At 35.5% G+C, this 19,399-nt stretch overlaps 2 protein-coding genes and 1 pseudogene across 3 annotated transcripts in view; 1 reads left to right on the top strand and 2 right to left on the bottom strand.

The window, feature by feature from the left end:
* Nucleotides 1-632, bottom strand: part of ANKRD12 (ankyrin repeat domain 12) — a 118,595-nt gene extending 117,963 nt beyond the window's left edge. Inside the window, exon 1 of one of the 2 annotated variants that reach the window (XM_006920075.3) lies at nucleotides 293-632. The gene's annotated coding sequence lies outside the window, so the exon portion shown is untranslated. The remainder of the gene's footprint in view (nucleotides 1-292) is intronic. The other variant, XM_006920076.3, reaches the window with a different exon arrangement.
* Nucleotides 633-4,781: 4,149 nt separating this feature from the next.
* The window catches only part of NDUFV2 (NADH:ubiquinone oxidoreductase core subunit V2), a 29,086-nt gene continuing 14,468 nt past the window's right edge, over nucleotides 4,782-19,399 (bottom strand). The window contains exons 4-8 of the mRNA XM_006920074.3: nucleotides 19,282-19,398; nucleotides 16,241-16,409; nucleotides 14,841-14,950; nucleotides 10,725-10,801; nucleotides 4,782-5,168 (exon numbers count right to left, since the gene is read on the bottom strand). Coding sequence (XP_006920136.1) covers nucleotides 5,075-5,168; nucleotides 10,725-10,801; nucleotides 14,841-14,950; nucleotides 16,241-16,409; nucleotides 19,282-19,398 — 567 coding nt within the window. The 3' untranslated portion in view covers nucleotides 4,782-5,074. The remainder of the gene's footprint in view (nucleotides 5,169-10,724; nucleotides 10,802-14,840; nucleotides 14,951-16,240; nucleotides 16,410-19,281; nucleotide 19,399) is intronic.
* LOC112469258 lies at nucleotides 10,808-14,528 on the top strand (annotated as a pseudogene).

Here is a 19,399-nt window from a genome sequence, read left to right as displayed (position 1 = left end):
GCACACTCGCACGCACACGCTCCTCCCGGCCCCGCCATGTTCCGGGAGGCGGCGGCAGGCCAACCCGGGAGCGGGCAGCGGCGGCGGGGAGTGACCCGCTGAGCCCGGCGCCCCCAGCCTGCTAGCAGTTGCCAGCTGCGCGCGGTGACTCCTCCGGACTCCTGGAGGGGCGGCGGCAGGCGCGGCGGACCCGCGCTGGGGCTACTAACGGCCTGTCATCGTGAGCCCCGCGGCGCTGCGGGCGAGCCTGGACAGGCAGAGCGGAAAGGAGTGAGCAAGGCGCGTCCCCTACCTTGCTCTGGAGAGGGGGAACGGGAACAGCGCAGAACTGAGGGGTCTCCTCCCAGGCGCCGGGGACGGGGCTCGAAACCGCGCCCCTCCTTCCTTCTTGCCTGTCGCCACGCCCCCCTCGCCCTCACGGACCCGAGGCACTGTCGACACAGGAGGCTTTAGGCCCTGAACGAGTGCCTCGGCGTTGCCGGTGCTGTCGTTGTCTTCGTCACTGCTGCAACCGCCACTAACGCCGCCGAAGCCGGGCTTGAAAACATCTCCGGTCTCGGTCCGTCTCTCACCACAGCCTCCTCGCTCCTAGGGCAGCGCCGCCCGGCGATTGGCTGCGGCGCGGGCACGTGATTCCGCGGGCACGGGACGAGCGGCGTGACTGTCCCGCCCCCGGCTCTCGCCCGCCCCTTCCGTCGGCCCTCCCCACTACCCCGCCTCTCCCAGCTGTACGGAGAAGCTTCCCGAGCCGCGGGGCGGGGGGGAGTCGGAACGTACCAAGTGGGAGGCGGGGGTGGTACAGGCCGGACTCCGCCCAGCGTGCTCGTTCTCTTCCCACCCCACCCGGTTGTCGCCACTTCCACCCCGCCGTCACCAGCCCTAGAAAAGAAGGGGAATCAAAGGTTGAGTAAGAAAGCAGCGCGGGAGCTGCAGTAGGTTTTTGTGGCGACCATGGCAATGAATGGAACTGGAAACTTCTGGAAATGGCGGTGGCGGCGACGAAAATAGACTATTGACATTATTTTTGCAAAGACGAGTGTACGAGTTTGTAATCTCGGACCTAGGGAGACGGTGCTGCGATCTCTGCTTGAGGCAAAGAAAGGAACTCTATCATTATACTCGCACTGCAGAGGGCTGGCTCAGGTGCGTACGGAGAGGCAAGGCGTGGCGGAGTGCCCACGTCCGCTGCAGTGCGCCTGCGCTATAGGCCGTAGGACCCCCCTTCCGCCGACGCGTGCTAGGAGCTCAGCGGGGTGGCTACGTGTGCGCCCTCACCTGCACCAGGTGGGGCCGCACAACCTGTCCCGAAAAAACTTTAGCATGCGCTTGCCCCAAGGATAGCACAGACTTCATCATGTGCCCTTTCCCATTCACACCTTTGGATAACCTTTTCGAGAAATTTAAGTGCATTTTTCCACATCCGAGATGGTATTTCAGAAGGAATTTCGCAGGTACTGGAGAGAAGTGCATGAGGAAAATTTACCGTCTCCCAGCAGCGGGTACTCTGACTTCCTTCTGGACACTTACATTGTGGTTAATTTGAGACAATGTGTACATGCTTTCATTTAACCACCAAAGAGGTTACATAATCGGAGAGAAACCATTTTATTCTGACTTCCTTCTGGACGCTTATTTACATTGAGGTTAATCCTCAACAATTTGTGCATGCTTTAACCACCGAAGGGGTTAGTTACATAATTGGAGCGAAACCACCTCTTCGTTAATAGTGGCTTCTAAACTACAGCACCCATTTGTGACTTGAGTGGTTACAAATTTGTCATCAATCACGGCAGATGATGTAACATTTCCTACTTGAGAAAACTAAATCCCAGTAAGTTACTACATAAAGCATAAACTTGCATTAAAGATCAGTATTTTTTCGTTTCCTAGGTTCAGTCGAAAACATTAGGTTCAATAAGAGAGCACTTCATGGCTAGAGATGGAACACTATTACACTTAATTTGGATATTTATGCATGAAATGCAAACAAAAAAAATCCACTAAAAATTGAACCAATTCTGACATCTCTTCAAAGTCATTGATTTGGTTCTCATTACAGGAAGGTCAATTAGTATAGATGGTAATGGCAAAAGATATTTCTGTAGCAGTAAGTACCTCACTTCAAAATTGAAAGGTAGTTAATCCTGAATTTGCTGAAATAAATTGATCATAATTTATGGCAACAGCTATATATATGTACAACCTTATTAACATCACTGAATACATGACTCATAAGGCAATCATGATCCAGAGTACTGTACTGACTACGCTCAACAGGAAAATACTTACAAAAGTTCATTGTAGAAATAAAGTTGCAAAAATATTTTTAAATGCTCATATCAATAGCAAATTATATATCAGTAAAAATTTGTCATTCAATTAAAGGTCATCCAAATGAAGTATAAGTCAAGAAATTAATCTTATAAATATTATTGATATAGGTCTTAAAAGCCTGAAGAAAGCTAGTTTATATCCACGAGCTAGTTGATCAGTACTAGCTCCTAGAATCCATCTTCAGCAAGTGGGTAAAATATGTTTTCTTAATAGTACCAGGAGCTCAAGGATACCCAAGCATTAAACATATCACTCTTAGCCAAAGTTAAGTTTTATTTATTTAGGATTACTAGCAGACACTTAAAATGTATATATTCGATATCTGAACTAGAAGCCATTCTACAAAATTTACTAACATGTAAGTCGTCACACTTTTAGAATCAACTACTCTTATGTTTTGCTACATTAAGTCCAGTTGAATCCTATCATTCAAAAAATCCTGCCATATTTCGGGAAGGTGAATTAGATAAATGAAAGTATAATCTCAAATCATAGCTTATCATATATATGACTTAGTCTATACAGATGTAATGCCTTTGCAATGAATATTCTTATAACTATTATCATGTTCTGTAGAATTTTCTGGAGCAGAGGCCTCATCCAGTTACAACAGGTTAATTCTGAGCAATCAGCAGCTCTCCCCCTAGCAACTTTCAGTAGCCAAAACCAAACCTAAACAGGTGGTAGATTCTCTGCTAGTAGGGAGAATGAAAAGTTGAATTGTTGGTTTACTTTTGCCATTAAACATCAATAAGTAAATTTTTTCCCCAATTTTCCTTTTTAAAAAAGAACACAGTAGAGAACTGAGAAGGGGAAACAAGGGAGTGAGTGGTGGTAAACATAAATGATACCTATCTCTTCCTACTGTTTTGATAATTAGGCTGGGATATAGCTGTCATCTCCAGCTCCTGGAAATTGGCAAAGAAATTTAATCAGTATGTTCATTAATCCAAGAACCATCCTAGATTAATGAAATTTACCTGTTAGGTGTTCTTAAAAGCTGGTTAGGACACTGTCACTAAAATCAGTGTTTTTGTGTTAAAATCAGTAGGATTTTCAAGAAAAATGGGCAAAAAAAATTAAGACTCAGCTCAAAATCCTAATACGACTGCAGTACAATATAAATGATCATCTAAGAAGTATAGAAGTATAAAAGTTCATTGTAGAAGTTGCAAAAAGTTTTGTTTTGATAATGGTTCAACAGTATGCCTATAATTATTATGACCTAAAATTGTCTGCTTCTAAAATATTATATAAAAGTTAATAACAAGTGCATATCTTTAATACATGACTTTTTCACCTGGTATCTGAACCTCCCTCCCCACTCTTTTCTTCTAGTTATAAAAGTTTTTTAAATATTCAAAGTGTAAGGCATTTGTACGAAAGTCAATAGTAGAATTAATTTAAATGACTTTTTTTTTTTATCATTTTAAATAAACGGCTTAATAGTTAACAAATAGAAGATAGTCAATATGTATAGACTTTTTAAAAAAGGGATAAAAATAACTAGTAAAAGTAGTTGCCTGTTAGAAGGAAATCAAAAGGGCTCTAGGGTAATTTACCCTAAGGGAGTCATTTTCATTGTGTTACCTTTTGTGCTACTTGAAAAATTACTGTTATTGCCTTCCTTCTAAGGTAAAAACCAAAAATAATTTTTAAAGAGCTAAGGTAAAAACTAATTTTTAAAGACATTCTTAAAAATGTTTTTAATCATAAGTATTAGTTAATAGTCTGTCAAAACATTAAGGCCAAAGAGCAAATTTCAGAAATCCTGAAATGATTAGATTTATTCCTGCACTCAAGCTGGTTACTAATTTTCAACTTGCAAAACTAATGTACTACAGCTAGTTTCTTAAACTGGATGTAACACACAGAAGGTTTTATCCTTTCTTTTTAAGTTGTAATATGTATTTAACTGTGGAGTATATTTTGCATATCCATTGATCTTTCGAACTCAGATTATACTATATTTCAATTTCTTTCCCCAATTATTTTTTGTATACTTGCAATGTCAAAAAAGCCAAGGATAATGTCAAAGATCTGTACCTTCCTTCTTTAAAAATGATCTAGAGACAACTACCTTATCCTCCTTATACCTACAGTCTGCCTGAAGTGTCACTTACCAGTTGGAAATATAGTAACAGTTGTGTTCTATAAACAGCAGTCCCCAGTCTTTTTTGGCACCACAGACCAGTGTTCCTATGAGAATCTAATACCAGATGATCTGAGGTGGAACTGAGGTGGTGATGCTAGCGTTGGGGAGCTGCTGCAAATAGAAATGAAGCTTTGCTCCCTCACCCACCACTCACCTTGGACTGGTACCATGGCCTGGGCGTTGGGGACCTCTGCTATAAATATAAAAATGTTTAAAGGGAGCACTGACATAAAGTTTATGGAAAGATCATGTTAACTTAAGACTTGGCAATGGCTAAGACAGGAAAGCAAAATGTATTTGAAATTTGACAGAATTTTTATTTTACAATAACCTAGCATTATTGATAAGAATGACCTGGCATTGAAAATGTGTGATATTGGAGTAACTGTTAAATAGATTATGGAATAATGTGTTCATAGTTAGCAATACATAGCAGAAGACTTTAAAATGGAGCGCTGAAGTTCTGACATGGTACTTGTATCTCCAAGTTGCTAGGTTACTACCAAAATGTACACAGATTGAAATAAACAACATTAAAAATTTATGTAGATAGGAGATTCATGTTTATTTCTCCTATGTCATATATTATAGGCCCGCTTGCACACCAAAGCCAGGTCCTTTCGGTGGTTCAGTCAAAGAGGTAAGACCCCCAGCTGGCTCACAGGAGAAGCGTCCACTTCTGAAAAGAAAAGCAAGTAACATTAAATTGACTATTAATGGTTACCATTTATAAATTTTTACTTAAAGAAATTATAATTGTTACTTCCCAACAGCCCAGTTAAATAACTATTCCCACCACAAGAAACAGCATAGATTATTTAATCCAAACATTTCAACTTCTGCAAGATTTTCTTCCAAAGTTAAACATGAAAACTGACATAACAAATATCAAAACACCATAAATATGAATATAAAAATAACACTAATACCAGTTCCCATTTCTTGAACAGCGTACATACATTATTAGCTCATCTGATCTCAACAATGCCATGAGACAAGAGATATTGGCCTTATTTTACAGATATAGAAACCAAGGCTTGGGGAATTCAGCATCTGTCCAAGGATCAGAGCTTAACTGTAGCAAAATAATCCATTACAGAGGACATTTTAAAAAATCATGTTTTAATAAGCTATAGCACTACATTTATTCTTTTTATATTTGAATTTTATTTAGATTGAGATCTACTGTCACAGAAAGGAATACACACTGATACACTATATTTGGAAATAAACTAGATTCCTTGATTTGGGAGGATGTCCCTTAGATGGAGTAAAGACAAAATCTATTTGTGGTTATGTTTTTAAAGGCTATATTAGTATTTTCAAAAAACAAGTTCCAGTCCAGGGTTGCTACCAAAGCCACAAAGAAAAGAAAACAAGAACAGGTCCTTATGTAGGAACCCATGAAGAGAAGCAGCACAGAGGTAGAAGAACTTGTCTTTTGTTTCACCCCCACACATACTTTCCCAGGTAATCTCTCAACCTCTGCCCTGTCTGACCTCTGTTGCTAGAGCCCAACTCAGCACCTACTCTTGGTTCACCCCTCCTATTCCCTGGCTTTGTTAATTTACCTTGTTCCTGCCACAGATTTTAGCTGAATAATTTGTTCAATTTACATCTCTTTATTCCCTCTGGCTTTGCCCTTCACATTCTGTCATCAATCTTATAAATCTACTTTTAAAGCCTTAGGAAGTCATTTTTTTGTTGAGAGGACAGGAAAGTGATACCACATAAGTTATAAGATGTAAGTATTGTAATGTAACTGAGTATTTAACAAAGAATGCCTACAAAGTCAGAAATTAGTTAATACATTTGCATTATAGGTTTGCTATGAAAAGCAGATCAAAAAACAGACACTGTGTACTATCTGTCAGAGCCTAAAACTGTTGTAGGGTTGAAGTGGCAAAATTAACTAGTAATACAGGTATAGCTGCTGCTCTTTGATTGCCAGTGAAATAATGAAATTAATTTATTTTGGAGGACCGTTCTTCTCTTTTACTAAGTTCCCTCTTGTGGTTTAAGCTCAGCTGCTCCCTTTACCAATGCAAAGCAGGACCATTTTAAGATTTTAAAAACCAAAGTTTCTGGAACAGTGAATGGGAGAATTAACCATGTACACTGCCTGAGCTCTTTACAGGATTATCTAGTTTTATATAAGAAAGTTATTTTAAGAATAACATGGTCCAGTTTCCTAAAGTTTTTTCCATGAAATGACAGTCCCATGACATACTTGAGGGGGAAAAAAGGAGTTCCAGGGGTCCGTCGGCTTGCAAACTTTCTCCTTCCCCCACTATTCACAAAATGCACATTAAAGTATTTTATAAAGGCTGCAAAATCTTCCAGTAACTAAAGCCTACAAACTTTATTTAATTTACTCATTATATAACCTTTCCCCTCATTTGATCTATAAACATGCATCAGAACACTAATAGAGAGGCAATGATCTAGCCCTATCTATTCACCTGACAGCCACAATTTACACTAGGGTATTCGCTTAATAAAAAACAAAAAATTATTTCCCTGATATGTTATGCTTAAAATACCATCTACTAATTACCGTTATCTTCACCACAATTCAAAAGTAAATCTGGCTTTTTAGCCATTCCAATACTATTTCTACATTCATCATTATAAACTCATATGCATTCTAGAAAACTTGGTTTTTCTGTATAGTTCTTATGGCTTAAAAAAAAGTATATTTAAAGAAAATCTACTTTATGTAAGTTTAGTGCTTATCCTTTTAATACTACTCAGAGATACCACTGTCCCTACTTTTAGTGTAAAAAAAATAAGTGATTTTATTGTCTAGTTATTCAACGGCAACCACTTATATATTTTTACATATACTTTGTAGCCTACCTATATATTTTTTACATCTCAGATGTTATCTGCACCCCACAGAATTCTGAAAAATTTAAGATATCTTGATAAAATGAAATATGAATTCAAATCTGATTTAAAATTAGTTTTAGCTATTCCATACTGTAAAACTTCTATATATTAACTAGTAATTTGAAAATAACTTTAAAAGTTATTTTCAGTACTTTACCTGAAGAATAATCTCACCACATAAATATTTGCTTATTACTCTCAAAGTAAAGAGTACTGTCTTACAATCAGTTTAATATTTTCTTTCCAGACATCATTTACCAAAAATTAAAAAGCAGTTCTGAACCACCTAGAAACATTCTTTTACTAATTTTGGCCAGGGTAGACCTCATAGTGGTACTCAGAAATCAACTGGTTACTACTGAATCTGTTTAATTTCTCTCATTACTCAAAGAATCACAATGAGCACCTGTTTCAAATAGGTGAGCAAGTGCTTCAGTATAAAAATACCGATAAAAAAGAATTAGCCAGTTTTGGTTAATTTAAAGAATAATTATAACTGTATTTTGAAAATTACTATCATCACAGTGTCTCTCATTATCCTATATATTCAAGAAATTAAGTTGGAGAAGGAGAGGGCAAGTTCTTGTTTCCATATGCTGGGAAGACATTCTGGAATTACCATGTCCAAATACAATCTTTATATATAACATTGGTGGACTTTTTGCAATTATTGAAAAATAAGATTTATCTCTGCTTTTTAAATAAGAGTTGATAAGTAGTAAATAAAAACTGGGTTCAAAAACCAATAATTCTACTCTTTGGCTCAAACCTAGAATACTGGCAAAAAATCTCAGTGAAGAACTATTTACAATTACCGATAACATTCCTATTATAATCAGATGTTGAAAGTTCGAACTGTGGTTTTTAGTTCCTGTTAATTATAATAATGTTATAGTATCTCTTGTATTAAAAATAACAATAAACTCTAATTTCACCCCTGGTAATCTCATGCACACTTATGGCTTTACCATGAATGACAACTGATGAATCTCCAATCCATGTTACCAGGCCTAATCTATTCCCTAAATTCTAGGCTCATATCTACCTTTTAGCAGTCTACCGTGGGTCTGTCTAGTAAGCATCTCAAACTTAACATGTCCAAAACAAAGTGACTTTTCTTCCCCAAACTTGCTCTACTGCAAAGTTTCTCCATTTCAGTTAAAAGAACCACTGAAGTGGTGCTCAGGCCAAAGAGCTAGAAATCACTCATAATTCCTCTGCCCCATGATATCCATTAAATTTTAAACTATTCTCCACACAGCAATTAGAACAATAAGTTTAACAATATCACTCATATCATTCCTTACTAAAAAGACTCCGACAACAGCTTTTTATTATATTTAGGTTCCAACCTAAATTACTTACTTAGGCCCTATCTATCTCTCTGAACGCCTCTACCACTTTCCTCCTTATCACCTCACTGCAACCATACTGTCATTTTTCCCCTAGGGCATTAATATATCCTCTTTTCCCTCCCTGAAATAGTCTTTACATGGTTTCTTTGGGATTATTGATTCAGGTCATGGCTCAAATGTTATCACTTTAGAGAGGCCTCTCCTGACTAAATTTATTCTCTATTCCCTAAGCCTGCTTTATTTGTCTTTATAGCATTTATTACTCAGATATTACATTAGTTGTCTGTCTCCATCACTAGAATACATTTGACAACTTTACCTTGTTCATAATTGTGCACACAACATAAAATAGTGCCTGGCACACAGCACACAGCACACACCCAAAAATGTTTGTGAAATAAATGAATGGCGAGGGACTGTCATTTTCCATGAAATGACAGTCCCATGACATACTTGAGGGTGAAAAAAGGAGTTCTTTCTATTTGTATGGCAGGAGATTAATGTTGGATTAATGTTGTGACTGACAGAAGGGAAGTAGGAGGTTCTAAATGGCAAAAATATGACTACTAATGAAAAGGGGACATCTAAAAAAACCAAGTAAATTTTATGAGGAAATCTGCACTTGAGACATTAAAACAAAATGAAAGAAGTTATAGTTTTAAATACAAATACAAGAGTAGCATAAACTTATTTAAAAATATCTGAGTCCTATAAACAAGCTGAAGTTTGTGGAAATTATGGACTTTTTTGGGGGGTGGGGGGGAGGGTGCTACATTGGAAGCACAAGTAAGTAAGGGATATAGGACCAGTGGCTAAGAAAGATATTGTAATGTTAAATGACAAAGGCTTCACTTCAGTAGGCTCCATAATGGAGAATGCTTCTTCACAATGGAAATGTTTTATCCCCCAAAAATGTAATTGTAGCCATAAAAGTGAAGAACTAGGAACAAAATGCCAAATCTCTTCATGCAAATTCAATTTAGTGTTAAAAGAAGTTATACTTCTTAGAAAAGAAAGTAATAGTCAATAGAGGTCAGCTTGCCTTTACTAAACTTAAGTTATCCTGAACTGACCTCGTTTTCTTATTAGTCTGCCAGAAAATGAGTGAGTACTTCTAGAGTGCAGACTCCAGAACCACTCATATCCCCTGATTTAGTATTCAACTTCAGGAAATTGTTATTTATAACAAAAAGTAGGAAAACATATCTTAAAATGGGAATAAAGAGCACATCATAGTCCTCTTAATACATTAGAATACTATATAGCAATTAAAACCTAAGTTGAAATTTTATGTTATAAGCAGAAAGAAGTACTTACAAAAGGATTACAACTGTATAAAACCATGAAAATATTTGCTAATATTAAAAGAGAGTTTTGAGTAATGTGAACACTTAGATATGGCATAAGGGTTTATTTAGCAGCAAAAGTTCAGGTTCATTACTGAAAGAAAAGTAACTAGTATAACACAACTGCAGGATGAGAGCAAACTGGATAAACAGAGTTTAAGCTGAAAAAGATCTAGGCATTCTAACTGACTATATGTGTAATTAATGGTGTAATGTATCTGAAATGAAAGTTGATGTAATTAGGCTGCATCATTACAAGCATACTGTCTAGAAGAAAGGAGACAGCCCCGCATGCACTGCACTGCTCAGCACATATCTCAAATACTGTGATTCGTTTAAGTACCTCTTTAGGAAAGTCATTGGTCAACTAGAAAACTACTAAAATCAAAACTTTTAAACGGTGGAATGGATTTCTATTTGTAGTAAATTTTCCTTCTTTATAAGTAGATAACATATGATTATCTGATAGCATCTTAGAAGGGAAAGAAATTTCTTGCTTTAGATGACAGGTTGGTTTGGATACTATCCAAGGCTCCTGACAACTTCTGTAAACTTAGGGTATAAAGTTTTAAAGACTGAGTTTATGTGAAGATCAATTTAGGTTAAACCATTAAAATTGCTTATATAGAAATAAAAGCATACCTTGGCCCAGGTTTTGGAATTTTGCCAGCCTTGAGCTCATCAATAATTTCTTCAATATCCTTAGGTGTGAGATCCTCCTGCAAAAAAAATATTAAAATAGTCCTATTAAAATTTCTACTACTGAAATCTGTATAAATCCCTTAGTTTATTATTTGTCTCTCTCAATTTACAAGTTAGTTACCAAGGCAGCAGCAACTGAATAATTCCTATATACAGTATATACTGCTACTATGTTACCTGAAGAGGTAGTACAGAATAGTCCTTTGAAGCGAAAGTTTCGCATGAGTCCTGGTTCTAACCCTTACTAGCTAGTAATCTTAGACAAGTTACTTAGCCTCCCTAAGTTTGTTTCTTCATTTGTAAACCTACTTCGGAGTGATTTTCAGGATTAAATTAAACAATACATAAAATGAAACAGTGCCTTGGCACGTGCTCAGCAAATGCTATGTCCTTGAAAAAACAGTGAGGTGGCAAGTAGTAATTAGCACCAGCAGGTATAGTAACTTAAAAGTAGATGCCTAATATCTATCCCTAACCTAAAGATCTAATACCCCAGTAGTATTTTCTTTCTTTTCCAGGTAAAATGCACCTTGTTTCAAAGTTCACTTTATTTTCAAAGGGAAAAGTAAAAAAACCTTCTTTTCGACACATTTATTTTAATGGTCTTGACCCTCTAAGCTCCATTTAAACCAGAACAGCTCTATATTTTATACACTGTGCACCTGTGTACAATTTCTATCTCAAGAAAGGGTACTGTTATTTAAAATAAATACAATTAAAACACAAACACATACACTTGTATACAAAGCTACTGCAACCTAAATCAAAAGACAATCAAAACAGAATGGGCACAATTAAACTAAGAAAAAAATGCCTAGACGACATTAGATCCCCTTCTCCCCCTCCAAAACTGTTGTGTTTAACAAAATGTTTTGAAGGACTTTAATACTATGCTAGAGAAATCAAGATTCATTACTGTATCTCCAGTACCTAGCCACATAAAAAGCCTTTAATATTTGTTGAGTAATTAAACATTTGTGAAATAAAAATCTGCTTTCAAACTATTTAGGGTTTAGAGATGCTCAGCACTTCGCAATTATGAGAAATCTTTAAACTCATCTGACGATATTATTCCTCCTCCAACTATTTATTATGAGAACTTGAAAACTCTACATGAATACCCATATTCCTACCACCTAGATTCAACAATTTTTAATTTGCTGTATTTACATGATGTACAGATATGCCCTTTTTTATTTTGGCTGTACCATTTTAAGCAAGCTGCAGCCATCATGACACTTCACCCCTAAGACTTCGGCAGACATCTCTTAAGAAAATTTTCTTAAGTAACACAATGCCATTACCACACCTAATTAATAACAATTCCTTAATAAAATGTCAACTACATAGTCAAACCTATCTAACCATCCCCAAAATGTGATAGCGCTCTTTCCCATCTTGCACGATGCCGGGTGAAAAAGCTGAGAAGCCAGACACTAAGAAGAAGCCTGAAGCCAGAAGGCTGATGCTGGTGGCAAGGTAAAGAAGGATAACCTCAAGGTCAAAACACCTAAGAAGGGGAAACCCCACTGCAGCTGAAACTCTGTCCTGGTCAGAGGAAATGGCAGATACTTCCGACCAGCTATGTATTCCAGAAAGGCCATGTACAAGAGGAAGTATTCAGCAGCTAAATCCAGAATTGAAAAGAAAAAGAAGGTTCTCGCTACTGTCACAAAACCAGTGGGTGGCTAAAAGAATGGTGGCACCTGAGTGGTTAAACTCCGTAAAATGCCTGGATACTAACTTACTGAATGAAGATGTGCCTCAAGAGCTGTTGAGCCATGGCAAGAAATCCTTCAGTCAGCATTCAAGAAAACTTTGGGCTAGCATCACCCCCGGAACCATTCCGATCATCCTCACTGGGCATCACAGAGGCAAGAGGTTTTCCTCTAAGCAGCTGAGCAGTGGCTTGCTACCTTGTGACTGGACTCTGTCTCTCAAACGAGTCCTCTACATAGAACACACCAGAAATTTGACATCGCCACCGCCACCAAAATTGACTGTGAAAATCCCCAAACATCTCACTGATGCTTACTTCAAGAAGAAGCTGCACAATCACAGACACCAGGGGGGGTGAGATTTTTAACACAGAGAGAAATACAAGATTACGGAGCAGTGAAAGGTTGATCAGAAAGCCATGGACTCGCAAATTATGCCCCAAATCAAAGCTGTTCCTCAGCTCCAGGGCTACTTCCATTGTGTTTGCTCTCACAAATGGGGTTTATTCACACAAATCGGTGTTCTAAATTTATTACGAAAAACCTCATTAAATGCCTGATCTGTTAAAAAAAATAGCTGTTCTTTCCCCCCTAAGCAAGATCCAATCAAAGTTTGTGACTATTTCATTTTATCTACTCATCAATTGAGATCCACAAAAGTTAAAATACTTTGCCAAACTATTACTAACTGAAAGAATGTTTATTTTTTTAATTTTATTATTTTTTATTTTATTATTTAGCTCTTAGATAAATCTATAGGTTTGTATTATTTAGACTTACAATGCTTCATACAAAGCCCTAATTCCTGTTTAAATCGAGATCCTCATTATTAAATTGCAGAAATGTGGGAAAAGGGAACGCTGTTGCCACATTTTTAAAGACTTTTTAAACTATGGGAAATAGATGAGGTAATAAATTTAAATCATTGATCATTAAAATGAAAAAAATCACTATAGGGAAGGAAATGCCCTAGAAATCTAACTAGCCAAGGAAATCAAATTTCATCTTCATTAAAAAATTACAGCTACCTGTTTCAAGCATTATGGCAGAATAGCTGTCCTTACCCTTGTAAAAACTATAAATGCTGGGTAAAATAAACAAAAATTTTAAATTTCATCAGTACAATGACAAAAAAGAAATACCTAGAGGCCAAAAACTCAACAAAACCCAGGTTTGGAACACCAAGCAAACTTGGCTTCAGGGTCTCACAGCCTAAGGGGGCAAGAGACAAAGGCCCAGGCCACAAGAGACATGAAGTTAAGACCTCAAAAAGCTATACCCTCAATATAGAGGTAACTATAAATTAAACTGTCCTTCAAAAAACTGCTAGCCTGGAATCTTACACATTGGGGGAAGATGGGAGGGTGTGAAAGAGGAACTTTCTTTTGGGCCAGTAGCATTTCTGGGAGCAAGAGTAGTAAAGCAAATCTCTTTAAGAAGAGATTTATTAGTTTATTACTATTCAAAGAATTTCCATAAACAAATTTCTAAGAAGTATGAGCTAATGAGATATTGTGAATGAAAACTATTATATAATTAGGGTAGTAGATTATTAAAAAAAAAAAGATAACAAGAAAACTCCAGACACTTGAATATTAAGAACACTTCTAAAAAACAAAGGTCAAAAATGCATATTTAAAAATATTTAGAACTAAATGATGAAAATATTCTTATCAAAACTTGTGAGATCTGGCTAAAAGAGTATTTAGGGAGAGGTATGATACCATCTCTGTAAAATGTTTAGAACAAGCAATACAGTATTACATATTAGCATGGCTGGATACATATATTTAAAAAGTTTAAAAACAGGTACAAGAAGAATACATACTTTTTATGATAGTGGCAACTTCTAGGAATGAATGGAAAGGAACAGAATTTTGGGTGGAGATGGCAATGGTTTACCTGCATCAGTAGCTTATTTCTACAAATAATAATAATGATAAAAATAATTTACTGACATGTGGGAAATGTTATTATCTGTTAAGTTTTGGTGGTTATTTTATGTATTTATATGGAAATTACTAAATTTTTTATAATTTAAAAGTTTTAAAAATGTATCATCTCTTGGAGTTAAATGAAAAAATGTTTAAAGATAATAATTAAAAAAAAAATCTTCTGGTGAACAATAATGTGGAAGCTAAAACTGACATTTTTATGAAAGGTTTTCTATTCTTTGATTGTTAATAAATTTTGGAAACCAGGAAAAAAAAAACCCTGGATATTAATGCCAGCAATTTCTTCTAAATGAATAATAGAAACCAACACATAGAGGATGGAAAACCAAATATTCTAAATATGACATCATACAACTTTAATTTACATTAAGTGAAATACTCACATAGTAGTTGTCATTTATTTGAACCATTGGTGCATTTACACAGGCCCCTAAACATTCCACTTCTATAAGAGTGAAAAGTTTGTCAGGTGTAGTCTCTCCAACCTTTATTCCTAAAAATATAAATAATCACTGTAAGGACCAGGTTGTATTTTAATAGCAATATGGTCTAAGAAGAAAAAAGAAAAAAGCCTAACAACATATTAGAGGTATGCAATAAATATTTAAGAGTATTAAATTTCTTAAGCAATTCTGTACAATTACACTAGAACATTCAGGAATTTCTTAAGTGTACTTGTTCCTTTAAAAACAATCAAATTTCAGAAGACTCATCTCCAGTATTTGCTGTCATATAGCAGTGCATCAGACTATATAATTTTCATTTTGATTGTGAAAATGCTGGGTAAAATCATACTATTAGATTGGCAAAGACTCAGAAAACTGCTAATGTCAAACATCATTAAGAATGTGAGGAAAACAATTACTCTCATATCTTGAGGGAAGACATTTTGGCAAAATATAGTAAAATCTGACTCAGCAATTCAACGTCCTGTAAACATTCTCAGTATACAATAGAATGAGTATGCAAAGATAAGTATTCATGAAAGTAGCCACAGAGTAAATTATAACAGAAAAATGAGGCAGACATACATATTATGCTATAGCCAAAATAAAGTACAAAAAGCGAAAAGATGTATTACATTTAAGTATTTAATAATGAAAATAAATCAATACAAAACCTAAAACTAATATACTCAATTATTATCAGAATTTGCACCTTGAAGGTAAGGGGGTAGGATTCTGAACAAACTTCTGCTTTCTATTCTATATACTTTAATAATAAAGTATATAGAACTATATTTACAATATTTACAATATGCAAGTACTGTATATTCAGTAACAACAACAAAAAACCTTTTACTTCACTTGTTATGTATGGTTATAAATGCAGCAATGGCAGTTGTGAGGAAAAATGCCTTTTTAATTTTGTAAATGCCACTATAATAACACCCCTTCCTGAAGGTGTTATCATTCTTACTATTCTCTTATCTTATTTGTCCCAAGGCTAGTTTGGAAGAACACGAGGACAATATAGTCACTTAAAAAAAAAAATCACAATAAGTGAAACAATTTTCTAAACAAGGAAAACTTTAAAACTCCTAGAAGCTTTTCAAACATACTCAATGACTAGAAAAGAAAAGGTGGAAATTCAGCTTTGAGGCTGACAACTAAGGAAGAATACAAAATAAGAAAAAATAAAGGTAGACAGTAAGACAAAAATTTACTCATGAAGTACAAACCCAATATGATGGCAAGAGTTGGAAAATTTAAGTAGAAATAGGTCTACTCTAGAAAGACAATTCCAGTTTTCATAAAAGTTATCCATATAACGTGTCTCATACCAAGCTTTTTCTGAATGGCTTCCAGTATGCTGTCAGAGTTTCGAAGCATGCAAGGTGTAGTAGTGCAGACCTGAATGTGATACTTTCCAACTGGCTTTCGATTATACATTGTATAAAAAGTTGCTACTTCATATACTCTCATTGGAGGTACTTGTAAAACTTCTGCAACCTAAAAATATTAGGAAATTTTTAAATAACATAATTACAATGCTTACTGAACATTAGGTATGTTGTAAAAAGCATATTCATTATTGCTTCGATTTGGTAAAATCAGAAAAGTTCTTCAAAGCAGAAAATATACTAATATTTGATATTTGCAAGGTGTTAAGTTCAATTATTTTTTTTAATTAAAATTATTGGGGTGATATTGGTTAATAAAATCAAATAGGTTTCAAGGGTACAATTCAATAATATGTCATATTTATATTGTATTGTGTGCTCACTACCCAGGTAAATTTCCTTCCATCACCAAAAGTCCTGTAATTTTTGTAGACACCTTATACTTAAACCACACAGAGCCCAGAAGCTAATGGTTACCCTACTCCTTGTCTCTATAAAAGGACCTTTTTCTCTAAATCTTTAAGTCTTTCACTATTAAGAATTTCTACTTTGATCATTTCAACTATTATATTTTGTAACTTAAAATTTCTAACTGGCAAAAATTTGGTGGCCAAACCCCAATAAATTAAGCAATTATATTTTTCAACCTTTCACCAATTTTTCAAATAAGCTTTGACGTTACTGGTGATATATAGTGTGTGCAAATGGTTATGACAACAAAAGGTTGAGAATCAAAGCTTACCTACTAGCCCTTATTGGTTTATGTACACACACACACACACACACACACACACACACACCCCTCCAGAACAATCCAAATATTAATTACTATTTCCTACTGCAATATTCTTTACAAAAGCTGGATCTTATAGAGACTAGTACTTTCCAACCTTTCACATTAAGGTATGTACAGAAAATATTTGTTTTGACATACTAGGGGGTTGGGGAGGTTAGGACCAAGAGATTCACTACTTGAGTACAATTCTCTTGGTCAGGGCAAGTCTGTGGGAAAATAAGGATTTTCAGCTGTTTGCTAGGGCTGGTGCACGTACATTCTACCATGACTATAATCCTGGCTGCAACTTTCTAGGTGATCTAATATTATTAATCTAGCGGGTTTTCAGATTTGATATCTATCATTCTTAAAAATTATGCATATATCTATGTTTTGACATGAAAGAAGAGCTCATTAAATGGCATTTCAGATGACAAATATATTGAACTTCCTCATATTGGGGATTCTAAAAAAAATATATTCTCAAAAGACATCTAATAACAGCTGACATGTGAAAGATTAATTCAGTGATACTAAACCAGGCATGTACCTCTGAATCTGGGGAGCTCTATCAAAATACACATGCTAGATCCCTACCACTGAAATAACTGAATAAATCTGGAGAAACCCTGATGTCTAATTTGAAAAAACTCCTCTCAGGCTGCTGCTGTGCACCTCCCTACACCTCAATGATGGTTAAGAAACTAATGTGTGAGCTTCTGGATTTTGTTTTTGTTCTAAGGTTGGGCTTTTCCTTAGGGAAGGAGAGAAACAATAACCTTAAGTCTCAAATGTAAAGTGGAAAGAATCGTAATTATATTCTCTACATGCTACTTTCTCCCTCTCACACATACACGTCCAATTCAAAATAGAACAAGACAATATTTTTTAAATGTTCTCACATTAGTTTCTCATTTATTTTATTTTGCTCTGCTCAACTTGCCACTCAGCAAGACTTTCGACAAGTTTGTTATTATTAAAAACTAATTCTTGCAAAAATAAAAGTATCTATGATTAAAAACATACCTAAATCACTATCCAGAAAGTTGGCTATTATAAAAAACAATGTTAAGTAATTTAGAAAACCCCAAAATATGTGATTGGGGAAAAAAAAAACCCACCTATGTTTACCAAATATAGTACCAACCAAATTTGTTTATAACATTTTTCATAATCCAGAAAATACTAAGGGTCCACAAGAGTGTTAGAGTACTGTACAAAGCAAGTGAGTGATCAATAAATAAAACCTAAAATTTGCATTTGGGATTCTATTAGATAAACAGGGGATATTCTTATTCCCCAAGAAAGATGATAATGGTCTAGCTTAACAGTTAGACCAAATAAAATTTAGAATGTGAAAAGAATAAAGTATAGCAAAAAACCTTTTCAAGTAGAAAATGCAATGAATTGGAAATGGTTCCCAGCTCTTATCACGTAGAAAGCATAATGTAACAACTGGAAGAGATCTATCTAGTTCAAAATCTGCACTGCAGATGAGGAAGTACATCCAGAGAAAAATTACACCTCTTAGCTCTAAGTCAAATAGATTTTCCATCATATTACATTGGCTTATTAGTTGTGTGATTCTCATAAGACTCAAATAATATAAGGTTTTGTAGTGCACTTTGTAAATTATACACTGTAACATACCATACAAATGAAGTTATATTAACAGAATATGAATAAACTTGATATTTGGATTAGTGTCAGAAACACAATCAGAAAAAAATGAATCATAAATATGTATGAAAAGACTAACTTCACTTAAATGGGTCACCATAGCATTTCTGTAGGTTGTTGATTCCAAGGTACCATAATCGAGTGTTATATACCATAATATAAATTTTTGTTAGCTTGTAGCCAAAGCTGCAAAATATTATAGTCACATTAGCTATGAGATCTTTTTTACTGTAATTCTTTTAACTAGCACATTAATTTTCAGAATATCTTAACAGCAAATTATACATATTTGGGATCTTTTTATTATGGCTATTTCTCTCAAAAAGGTTGAAGGGGGAGAAAAATCTCTGTATTATTAAGGAAACCAAAAAAACACAAATATAATTTGAGAAAACATATAAGTGATTAAAGGGCTTCAAACTTTTATATTCTAACATATAATGACTGTCAGAGGAATTTCTACATAAGGAAGTTACTATACACAATCTCTCCTCTTTTTGAACTAAAGCAAAAACGAATTCAGTACCTTGTTCATAGCAGAAATAGGCAGCCATCCATTCTGTCTTTGGGCTAAATCCAGGACTGGAAGCACGGCTGCTGCTTTATGCCCTTCTGGATAGTTTTTTACAATTGCCTCTATCCTC

Source organism: Pteropus alecto, unplaced genomic scaffold (genome assembly GCF_000325575.1).
Source record: "Pteropus alecto unplaced genomic scaffold, ASM32557v1 scaffold146, whole genome shotgun sequence".
Taxonomy (NCBI): domain Eukaryota; kingdom Metazoa; phylum Chordata; class Mammalia; order Chiroptera; family Pteropodidae; genus Pteropus; species Pteropus alecto.
This window is presented reverse-complemented; position numbering and strand designations above follow the sequence as displayed.